General features: G+C 47.3%; 1 protein-coding gene across 2 annotated transcripts in view; it reads right to left on the minus strand.

Moving 5' to 3' along the window:
• edem2 (ER degradation enhancer, mannosidase alpha-like 2) overlaps positions 1–12,236 on the minus strand; it is a 67,033-nt gene that overhangs the window by 12,939 nt on the left and 41,858 nt on the right. For both annotated transcript variants that reach the window (XM_072515186.1, XM_072515187.1), the window contains 3 exons: positions 11,007–11,218; positions 7,790–7,931; positions 2,424–2,548 (listed from right to left, as the gene is read on the minus strand). In XM_072515186.1, the coding sequence (XP_072371287.1) occupies positions 2,424–2,548; positions 7,790–7,931; positions 11,007–11,218 (479 nt within the window). The remainder of the gene's footprint in view (positions 1–2,423; positions 2,549–7,789; positions 7,932–11,006; positions 11,219–12,236) is intronic.

Raw genomic sequence — 12,236 nt, forward strand, 5'->3', positions numbered from 1 at the left:
AGCTCCTCCAGACTGGCGAACCCTTCCTCCAAATACAAATCCCTCACCTTGACCAGCCCCACATCACTCCACCTCCTGTGTACACTCTCCATCCCCCCCCCCACCCAGCCCAGCCAATGATTCTCGCACAGCGGCGTTAGCACCGACATCCCTTCCAGCCGAAAATGCCTTCTCAGTTGATTCCATATCTTCACCGTGGACTGCACCACTGGGCTCCCTGAATACCTACTCGGAGCCATTGGCAATGCTGCCATCACCATAGCCCTCAAACTAGACCCCTTACAAGATTCCTCCTCCATCCTAACCCACTCTACCCCTTCTCCTTCCCACCACTGCCACACCTTGTCCACATTGGCCATCCAATAATAATGAAGAAAGTTTGTCAACGCCAACCCCCCCGGCTGCCTCTGCCTCTGTAGCAGGGTCCTCCCCACCCTCGGCACCTTCCCCGCCCATACAAAGTCAGAGATGATTGTGTCCACTTTCCGAAAAAAGGCCTTTGGTATAAAGATCGGGAGAGCCTGAAAGATAAACAAGAACCTCGGCAGAATATTCATTTTCACCACTTGGACCCTCCCCGCCAACGTTAAGTGCAGTGTATCCCACCTCTGAAGATCCTCCCTGGCCTCCTCCACCAGCTTCGTTAAGTTCCACTTATGGAGCCCCGTCCATTCCCTCGCTACCTGAATCCCCAAGTACCTAAACCTATCCCTCGCTACCGTAAATGGTATCCCCCTAAATTAGCCCGCTGTGCCAGCTCATTCACCGGGAATACCTCGCTTTTCCCTACATTCAGCTTGTATCCTGAGAACCCTCCAAAGCTCCCCAACAGGCCCATAATCCTTCCCATACTCTCCAACGGATCCGAAACATACAGCAAGAGGTCATCGGCTTAGAGGGACACCCGATGCTGTGAGGCAGCAGTGCTAACCACTGTGCCACAATGCGGCCCTTAATTTACTGAAATTCATAAATACACATTAACCATATTATCAACAATAAAGGTAGCGCTCTGACACCTGAATCAAGATGATTGTGGGTTCAACGTTCCTCCCCCACCCTGCCCCACACAAGAGGGGACCAGTTCAATTCTCGGCTTAGGTGATTGTCTGTGTGGAGTTTGCACTTTCTCCCCGTGTCTGCGTGGATTTCCTCTGGATGCTCCGGTTTTCTCCCACAGTCCAAACATGTGGTTAGGTGGGCTTATGGAGTTACAGGGGCAGGGCGAGGTAGTGGGTCTAGTTAGGGTGCTCTATCAGAGGGTCGGCACTGACTCAGTGGACTAAATAGCTTCCTTCTGCACTGTAGGGATTCTAACTATCGTTTTCTTTTAAATTTAGAGTATCCAATTCTTTTTTAACCAATTAAGGGGCAATTTAGCCTGGCCAATCCACCTACCCTGTACATCTTTGGGTTTGGGGGGTGGGGCTGAACTATCACAGACGCCATCTTTCTCAAGAGACATGGAACGCAAGTGCATCCTCTCAGGTTGACGCGAGCGATCCCACTGCACTGTTTCAAAGCCGAGCAGTCCCCCGTCCCCCCCCCCCCCATTTTCCTGGCCAATATTAATCCCTCAAACAACAGATCTCAACAAAAAAAACTGCCGATCTGGTCACTGGAATGTTGATGTTTGCGGGAGGTGGCTTCGTGCAAATCACTGCCGCTTTCCTTACATTTCCTTGTTAGCATTTCCTCATTCATGGGATGTGAGCATCGCTGGCTGGGCCAGTATTTATTGCCCATCTCTAATTGCCCTCAAGAAAGTGGCGGTGAGTGGCCGTCTTGAACTGCTGCCGTCCACAGTGCTGTGAGGGAGTTCCAGGATTGTGACCCAGCGACGGTGAAGGAACGGCGATATATTTCCAAGTCAGGGTGGCGAGTGACTTGGAGAGGTACCTGCAGGTGCTGGCGCTAACTTCAATACCCCAAAAGTACTTAAATTGCTGTACATTGGGACATTGAGATCATGAAAGGCGCTATATAAATACAAATCTTTCTTTTATTAGAGCCGATCCCAATCACCGGCATATATCTTTCCATTAGGAGTGCTTTATCAACATCCCTCCTAATTTTGAGCATCCTGTTAAGTTGCCCCTACTCTGCTTGAAGGAGAACAAAGCTAAACCTCTTTAATCTCGTCACCAGAGCCTTGTCCTCTCGGGGATTTGTATTGGACTGGGAGTATCGGGACAACCAATCATCAAGTTTCTCTTCAAAAAGGTGCTTTGCAATGTTAACAGGTCCAACTAGAACCACGCTGTCAAGCAACTACAACCCAACCCTTAACTGGTGGTCATGCATTTTTGGAGTGAAACTTTAGCCAACGTTAAAAGTTTGCAAGGAGGAACCATCACAACGGACAAAACAAAAGAATAAAAACACGAGGATCGAGCTCAGCCCAACAGCCCAGCAATTCTGACCTGGAGTCCTGGCCAGAAGGCTTCTAGAGACTGGAAGACAGGCATGGAGATGGTGCCCTTGTACATCTGAACCCACACATACCAGTCTTCAAACTTTGTGTAATTCTTAATTACTTTATCATATTCTACGAGAAAAAGGAAAAAAATTAGAGGAAGGAACAAAATTGAGATTACGTTTTTAAATAACGCAATTATTCGGTTCCTATGACAGCTGCTGTTCGATAGAATAAACAAAGAACAAAGAACAAAGAACAAAGAAATGTACAGCACAGGAACAGGCCCTTCGGCCCTCCAAGCCCGTGCCGACCATACTGCCCGACTAAACTACAATCTTCTACACTTCCTGGGTCCGTATCCTTCTATTCCCATCCTATTCATATATTTGTCAAGATGCCCCTTAAATGTCCCTATCGTCCCTGCCTCCACTACCTCCTCCGGTAGTGAGTTCCAGGCACCCACTACCCTCTGCGTAAAAAACTTGCCTCGTACATCTACTCTAAACTTTGCCCCTCTCACCTTAAACCTATGCCCCCTAGTAATTGACCCCTCTACCCTGGGGAAAAGCCTCTGACTATCCACTCTGTCTATGCCCCTCATAATTTTGTATACCTCTATCAGGTCGCCCCTCAACCTCCTTCGTTCCAGTGAGAACAAACCGAGTTTATTCAATCGCTCCTCATAGCTTATGCCCTCCATACCAGGCAACATTCTGGTAAATCTCTTCTGCACCCTCTCTAAAGCCTCCACATCCTTCTGGTAGTGTGGCGACCAGAATTGAACACTATACTCCAAGTGTGGCCTAACTAAGGTTCTATACAGCTGCAACATGACTTGCCAATTCTTATACTCAATGCCCCGGCCAATGAAGGCAAGCATGCCGTATGCCTTCTTGACTACCTTCTCCACCTGTGTAGCCCCTTTCAGTGATCTGTGGACCTGTACTCCTAGATCTCTTTGACTTTCAATACTCTTGAGGGTTCTACCATTCACTGTATATTCCCTACCTGCATTAGCCCTTCCAAAATGCATTACCTCACATTTGTCCAGGTTAAACTCCATCTGCCATCTCTCCGCCCAAGTCTCCAGACAATCTAAATCCTGCTGTATCCTCAGACAGTCCTCATCGCTATCCGCAATTCCACCAACCTTTGTGTCGTCTGCAAACTTACTAATCAGACCAGTTACATTTTCCTCCAAATCATTTATATATACTACAAAGAGCAAAGGTCCCAGCACTGATCCCTGTGGAACACCACTGGTCACAGCCCTCCAATTAGAAAAGCATCCCTCCATTGCTACCCTCTGCCTTCTATGGCCTAGCCAGTTCTGTATCCACCTTGCCAGTTCACCCCTGATCCCGTGTGACTTCACCTTTTGTACTAGTCTACCATGAGGGACCTTGTCAAAGGCCTTACTGAAGTCCATATAGACAACATCTACTGCCCTACCTGCATCAATCATCTTAGTGACCTCCTCGAAAAACTCTATCAAGTTAGTGAGACACGACCTCCCCTTCACAAAACCGTGCTGCCTCTCACTAATACGTCCATTTGCTTCCAAATGGGAGTAGATCCTGTCTCGAAGAATTCTCTCCAGTAATTTCCCTACCACTGAAGTAAGGCTCACCGGCCTGTAGTTCCCGGGATTATCCCTGCCACCCTTCTTAAACAGAGGAACAACATTGGCTATTCTCCAGTCCTCCGGGACATCCCCTGAAGACAGCGAGGATCCAAAGATTTCTGTCAAGGCCTCAGCAATTTCCTCTCCAGCCTCCTTCAGTATTCTGGGGTAGATCCCATCCGGCCCTGGGGACTTATCTACCTTAATATTTTTTAAGACACCCAACACCTCGTGAATAAGAGTCACTCTCGGTTAGTGTTTTGTTGGTATATCAAAGTCTGGCCCAGAAAGTCCTGTGTCCTACCAATGTGACAGTAATCACTGTTCCAATTATTATTACACGGAATATTTCCAAAGTACACGTTGTACGATTGCTCACTTCACAAAGGGGTTTAACTTCTCTTGTTGGCACACCGGTTTATACAGAATATTGACTATTTTAAATCAGGTTCGCAACCTGTTTAATTTCACAAGTTAACCAGATGACATCAAAGGGCATTAAACTTGCATGTGTGTTACCCGCAGGAAAATCATGTCCGCATTCAGCAGAAGAACACTGTGGTCGGAAGTTCCTGAAAAGATGCACCGTAGCCACAATGCAGGAGCCGCATTGGGTCATACCCCAGTCCCCCCGCAAAGGAAACGCACATTTAATCGATTGAAATCGAAACATAAAAAGACGTGAATTTCCATAATCATTTGCGTCGTTTCCGAGACCGTTGCGCTGAAACCCTCTGCCGCTCATTTAGTCAGTTCCGCCCCAATACTGGCTAATGCAAATTTCCTGGAAAACCTGCAAAGAATGAGTTTGCGAAGATCCACGCCTACAGATTTAAGCACAGCGTGGCCCTGGGGCACTGAAAGGATTAAAACAGGTTTAGTTGAAAAATGCTCTTTAGCAAAATAAACTTCCAGGCAGGGAGAAGGCAGGATTTATGAATACTCCACAGACTAGATAAGGAATGGGACAACAGCTACTGGGACAGAAGGACAAGGTCAGGTCAAGATATAGGGCCTGAGGGCAGCACAATGGCGCAGTGGGTTAGCCCTGCTGCCTCACAGCGCCGAGGTCCCAGGTTCGATCCCGGCCCTGGGTCACTGTCCGCGTGGAGTTTGCACATTCTCCCCGTGTTTGCGTGGGTTTCGCCCCCACAACCCAAAGAAGTGCAGGGTAGGTGGATTGGCCACGCTAAATTGCTCCATAATTGGAAAAAAAAATTAATTGGGTACTCTAAATTTTTTAAAAAAGATATAGGGCCTGGTATTTAGGTGAGAACAATGCAGAATGTGTATCCTCACGGGAAACAGGTAACTAAAGTCTGAGACATGTTTCACACCTGACTAAGTGACAAGATTAATGGTATGTGTATGTAACTAGTTACGTATTAAAAGGTGACTCTGTTGTGGATCTTTAGTCAGTCTTGGTCTGCCCAAGATTATCGCTCCCTATGTTGGAATAAAGCTTTGAAAGCGGTTTGGGGGTCTCTTCCGGCTTGGGTCACTGTCTGTGCGGAGTCTGCACGTTCTCCCCGTGTCTGCGTGGGTTTCCTCCGGGTGCTCCGGTTTCCTCCCACAGTCCAAAGATGTGCAGGTTAGGTGGATTGGCCATGCTAAATTGCCCTTAAGTGTCCAAAAAGGTTAGGAGGGGTTATTGGGTTACGGGGATAGGGTGGAAGTGAGGTCGGTGCAGACTCGATGGGCCGAATGGCCTCTTTCTGCACTGTATGTTCTATGTATCTATGATTGAGTTGACCCCCAGACTAACACATGGACACGTTTTCTGGAATTCCCGCAACAGCTAGTGTAGATAGAGGCACAATGTCACTCAAAGACATTCAACATCGGTGTAAGTGAGATATATACCTGTCTTGTGGTGAAGCAGAATAAGAGGGAACTTTCCTCTTTATCTAATCTATACAGAGTACTTGTACCTGACCAGGTAATGCTTGATCAGATGATGGGGAGTACTTTACTATTTTATCTGACTTGGTCTCTTGGATCTTTTTCTTCATACATTTTTTAAAAATTCTTAAACTGGCAGCACAATTCTTTTTTTTTTTTTAATTTAGAGTACCCAATTAATTTTTTCCAATTAAGGGGCAATTTAGCGCGGCCAATCCACCTAGCCTGCCCATCTTTGGGTTGTGGGGGCGAAACCCACGCAAACACGGGGAGAATGTGCAAACTCCACATGGACAGTGACCCAGGGCCGGGATCGAACCTGGGACCTCGGCGCCGTGAGGCAGCAGTGTTAACCACTGCGCCGCCGTGCTGCCCTTCAGCATAATTCTTAACCGTAGGGCTGTCGCAGAGTAGCTGAGATTTGCCCTGCCCTGCCCCCTCTCAGGGCTATGCTGAAATGGCCTTCACAATGGAAACACTTCCGCCATACTTAACAAATGGAAGAGGGGCAGCGCGGGGTGGCCCAAGTGGTCAGCACTGTCGCCTCACTGCGCTAGGGACCCGGGTTCGATTCTGGCCTTGGGTGACTGTCTGTGTGGAGTTTATACGTTCTCCCCGTGTCTCAGTGGGTAGGGCGGTGGTGTGGGCCTAGATAGGGTCCTCTTTCGGAGGGTCGGTGGTGACTCAATGGGCCGAATGGCCTCTTCTTGCACTGTAGGGATTCCATGGATTCAGAGATAAGAGGCTTTGAGAAGGTGGTCGGGAACAGCGTCACCCTCATTATTAATTGTATTGGCAGCAGCGCATCTACACTTGCTCACGCTGTTGGGAACAGCAGGAAATTTTGATGCACGTTTTTCACTGGCCAGGTGTACGCTGACGTCAGCGTGAATTTCTTTTAAGAATCTGCTTTTCCCAATTAAGGGCCACTTTAGCGTGGCCAACCCATCGGCCCCGCACATCTTTTTGGGTTGTGTGTGAGAGACCTCACGCAGACACGGGGAGAATGTGCAAACTCCACACGGGCAGTGACCCGGGGCTGGGATCGAACCCGGGTCCTTGGTACCGGGAGGCAGCAGTGCTAACCACCGTGCGGCCCCGGAAGTGTGAATTTCAACACATTTTCTGCAGAAGTGCAATCCAGGAAATTCTGTCCCGTTGTTTTAATCCACGGAGTTTAATACTTTGAAAATCACATTACATCTTCTTAATAAAGCTAATTCAGAATCCCTATGATCCAAGACCCCCTCTCTCCCCTGTTCTGCAGACGGATAAAACCCATAATCCAAGTGACCAAGTCAGGTAAGTACAAATAAAATAAAAAATAAAAGTAAAGACCATCTGATCAAGGATTCTCAGGGCAGCTACAAGTACTCGGTTTAAGTTAGATATAGAGGAACGTTCCCTTTTATTCTGCCTCAACACAAGGCATTGTCAAGTTTTGTTAATTACATTGTTACGGTTTAATGTTGATTATGTTGTTAAACAGGTCATAGGTATTGGTATACCTCTCAATGAGGATGGCTGGGATACTGGTGACCGAGCAGTGTTGACTGTGACCATAGAATCCCTACAGTGCAGGAGGAGACCATTCAGCCCATCGAGTCTGCACTGCCCTTCCGAAAGAGCACCCTATATTGGTCCACACCAAGTCAATAAACTAAGTCAATAAACTCCAGCAAAGAAAGCTGCCGTGCCTTGGTTTTAACTTCACTAATTGGCACGGATCCAGTTAACATTCAAGAGGGGTGTGTTTTACACCCCTCACACCACCATATAATTTTGTACCGTACAGCAAAAACTACTGAGGAAATTGCGACTCGGATGCCGAGCATAATTCTCACCAAGGAAGGAAGACATCAGCCCCTCATCCTGCAACAGGATGGCACCTTTCACCAGATACTCGAAGTAAGAGTCGATCCCTGCGCCAATCCCAGCATCCTGTGCCACCCACTTTGAAGTTACCACATCGATATGGTTTCCAACCTTTACAAAAAAGAGGTGGGGGAGGCAAGAGAGGGAAAAGATTCAGTCAAAACAGATCCTGATTTTATAATCAGTGAAACAAATAAAGCGGATCTGAATTCAGTAATGATATATCTTTTTATTCATTTGTTGCATGTGAGCGCTGCTGGCTTTATCATCTATCCCTAACTTCCCTGGAGAAGGAAGCGGTGTTCCCAACCATCCGCTATACCCGCCCAGAGATTCATCTTTTTTTTCAGTTTTAAAAGGGATGTGTCAGTATTTTTGAGCTTCTGTTCAGGGGGAATGCACTGGGGCACCTCAGGGCATCCAGGCTACTGTGACTATCCCTTCTTGCAGGGCCATATCGTTTTCTGAGTCAACTCTTCCACATTCTTGTCACAATGGCCGACCAAAGATAAGAAACATCCCCATTATGTAAAACCCCAGGTCTAGCTCCTTCAGAGCCACAGGAAAGCAACTGGTCAACAACAACTTGTTGGACCAGGATACGTGTCTGTGTGTAGCTTATACGTTCTCCCCGTGTCTCAGTGGGTAGGGCGGTGGCAGTACCATAGTGATTGACGGTGGTGATATACTCCGAGACCAACTAATCGCAGGAAGGCAGAATAATGCCCCAAGGTGTGGAACACGGAAGCATAAATAGAGAGTCGTGAACATAAGAAGAGATAATGCACGACCGTGAGTAATGTAGAGTCAGAAAGGCTGGGGAGCAACACCATGCAAACCCATTCTTGGAAATGTAAATAGATACAGCCTAGCAATAAACAGTGTTTATTTTTGTACAAGCCTTCCTCCCGATTTTTATTCCCAAGGCGTTTTTTGGGTTGGTGAAAGCGGTGATTTCAGGGTTTGTGGGCAGGTAAAGAAGGAGCTGCTGGAGCGAGGTCGGGTGGGGTTGGCTCTCCCGAACTTTATGAATTACTACTGGGCGGCGAATATTGCGATGGTCAGGAAATGGGTAGTGGGAGAGGGGTCGGTGTGGGAGGGGATGGGGGCGGCCTCATGTAAAGGCACGAGTTTGGGGCCACTGTTAACGGTGCCTCTGCCGTCTTGCTACTCCACAAGCCCGGTAGTAGTAGCGACCCTGAGGGTGTGGGGACAGTGGCGGAGGCTCCTGGGGCTGGAGATCGCTTCGGTTTGGGCACCGATATGTGGCAACCACCGATTCGCTCGGGGGGGGGGGGGGGGGGGGGGGGGGGGGGGGGGCTCCACCAACAAAATAGAAGAAAGGAAACAAAAGGTGGATTGGCCATGTTAAATTGCCCCTTAATTGGAAAAATTAAAAAATGAAGAAATGGGGAATAAATGCAGGCCTTAACAGGGCTGCCCAAATTCCATATAATAATGAGTGTCATCAAATAAAATTTGGCTGAAGGAGATGTTAGGACAAGCAGTCAAAGATAAAGGCCTGAATGAGCATCTTTGTGGAGGACAGAGAGGTGGCATTGCCGAATTCCACAGCTTAGGGGTGAATGTCTTTGTAAGTGACATTGAGTGCAGAGGAAAGCAACAGTAAAAGCATAACTGGGGAAACAGCAGTATTGGATCACTAACTAACTTGTAAAAAATTAAATCAACTCTGTCCTAGATAGTGCCAAACTCGAGCAGCAAAACCTCATTAATGACAAATCCAAATCTGCAGTTGATAACGAGTTTTCCACGGACCAAAGTTCAACAAGGAGTAATTTCTGGACAATATGCAACTCATATCCAACTGGTATTTAAAATGAACAGTGCGCAGTGGATCAAACTGGCTGCGTACAAGTTGCATGCTGCTCTGTGGGAATGCAGGTGTATTTTATTTTATGAATTTAGAGTACCAAATTCTTTTTTTCCCAATTAAGAGCAATTTAGCTTGGCCAATTCACCTACTCTGCACATCTTTCCGAGTTGTTGGGGTGAGACCCACGCAGACACGGGGAGAATGTGTCAGACGGACAGTGACCCAGGGCGGGATCGAACCTTGGTCTTCGGCGCCGCAAGGCAGCAATCTAACCACTGCGCCACTGTGTTGCGCGGAATGCATGTGTATTGAAAGAGGGGGGGGGGGGGGGATGATTGCTGCCGGTGACCAGATTTCTGGTAGATTCAAAACAACAATCTCTTAGCTTGGCATTGTCCGAACATGGTATTCAGGAATCAAACTTCCGGGGTCAACGCAACGAGAGGAAAAACAGCACTTTGCATTGATCACAGTAAAAGTCCCAAGGAGAGTGTTGTCAAACAACATTAGGAGATATCAGGGCCGATGGCTGAGGATGTAGGTTTAAACAACTATCTTAAGGATGAAAAAACAAAGAGGTAGAGGGGGTTAGGGAGAGTGAGCCTCACGTCGGTAGTAGGGAAGTTGCTCGAGTCTCTTAGCAAGGATTTCATAACACAGCATTTGGAAAGCAGTGGTGTAATCAGACAAATTCAGCATGGATTTACGAAAGGGAAATCATACTTGACAAATCTTCAAGAATTGATGTAACTAGTGGAATTGACCAGGGAGAACCGGTGGATGTGATTTATTTAGGCTTTCAGAAGGCTTTCAACAAGATCTCACTTTGCAGATTACTATGCAAAGTTAAAGCATGTGGGTTTGCGAGTGGTGTCTTGAGACAGATAGAAAGCTGGTTAGCAGACAGGAAACATAAAGACGGAATAAATGGGTCTTTTTCCAATTGGCACGCAGTGGCAAACAGGGTACCGCAGGGATCTGTGCTAGGACCCCAACTGTCCACATTATATATTAATGATTTGGACGCGAGAACTAAATGTGTTATCTCCAAAGTTGTAGATGATACAAAGTTGGGTGGGAGGGTGAGCTGTGAGGAGGATGCAGAGATGCTTCAGTGGGATTTGGACAGGCTGAGTGAGTGGGCACATGCATGGCAGATGCAGTATAATGTGGATAATTGTGAGATTTTCTGCTTTGGTAGCAAAAATAGCTGTTTGAGCTGGCTTTGGAGTTTGGATGACTGTGCATGACATCAGATGCCCAAAGGGATGTCAAGAAAAAAAATTACCTGCCCTAATTTGGTTGGGGGGGGGGGGGTGCAGTGAAACCTTATAAGAAGAAATACTTACAAGCCCAATATCCGATCGGCTGTCCCACAGTGCGTCCAGGGCTTTCCTCGCCACGTCCTCAAACACAGGGTCACCGGTCAGGCGGCTGAGAGTAGCAAATTCCAGAATGAAGGTCCCGATGCCAGCAGTGCAAGTGACTGGGGTCTCACTGAGATTAACTCCGTTCATGAGGTTTACTGTTCCGTAAGGCATTCCTGTTGGTGTCTGGAAAGCTGAAGATAAAATACGCTCATTTCTTCACCACATCCTGAGCACTGGCACTCGGTGAAGCAGCATCAACAAAACCAAACTAAACCTTAAACTATCACGCAACAGCCATTGACATCTGCAACATGAGCCCTGCTTCCAAAACCCTCCATTCAGCTACCGCGGCCTCTCTCTTTCTCTGCCTCGCTCTCCTCCTTTAACACGCTCCTTAAAACCTCGCCCCTTGACCAAATTCTCTTGTCCCAAGATCCCCTTTGTCAATGTCGGTCACTGTCAAATTTTGACAGTGGGTTTCCTTCGGCTGCTCCGGTTTCCTCCCACAGTCCAAAGATGTGCAGGTTAGGTGGATTGGCCATGATAAATTGCCCCTTCAGTGTCCAAAAAGGTTAGGTGGGGTTACTGGGTTATGGGGATAGGGATGCGTGGGCTTAAGTGGGGTGCTCTTTCCAAGGGCCGGTGCAGACTTGATGGGCCAAATGGCCTCCTTCTGCACCGTAAATTCTATGATTCTATGAACCCAAAGACGTGCAATGTTGGTGGATTGGCCATGCTACAATTGCCGCTTAATTGGGGGGGGGAAAATGAATTGGGTACTCTTAAATTTAAATTTTTTTTATTTTTTAAATGCAGACATATTTTTGTGGATTCTCCTCACTTGAAATATACAAAGAATGTGCTGAAAGTCAGTGTCGGTGTGTGCTCTGTGCGAACAAGTGCTGGAAGTTTTGACATAGAAGTATAAGCCAGCAAGCACTCTCACAGTACCCCTGCAAATAACGCTTTTGCAGGAATCTCTCTCTCCCTCTCTCTGGCTGCGGAATTCAGCCGCCAGCAAAAGAACGCAGCTGAAAAGAGAACTGGGAAGCCTCTCCACCAATCTACAGAACACCGGAACCTCAAAACTGACTATTCGACTACTGAAGTCAACTCTACTGGATTCTCGAATTGGAGTTGCTGTAACACTCAATCATCTACTCCTCACCAGTCGAGGACTGTTCCGTATCCCTTAAAAAATATATATTT

Source organism: Scyliorhinus torazame, chromosome 8 (assembly GCF_047496885.1).
Source record: "Scyliorhinus torazame isolate Kashiwa2021f chromosome 8, sScyTor2.1, whole genome shotgun sequence".
NCBI classification, from domain to species: Eukaryota; Metazoa; Chordata; class Chondrichthyes; order Carcharhiniformes; family Scyliorhinidae; genus Scyliorhinus; species Scyliorhinus torazame.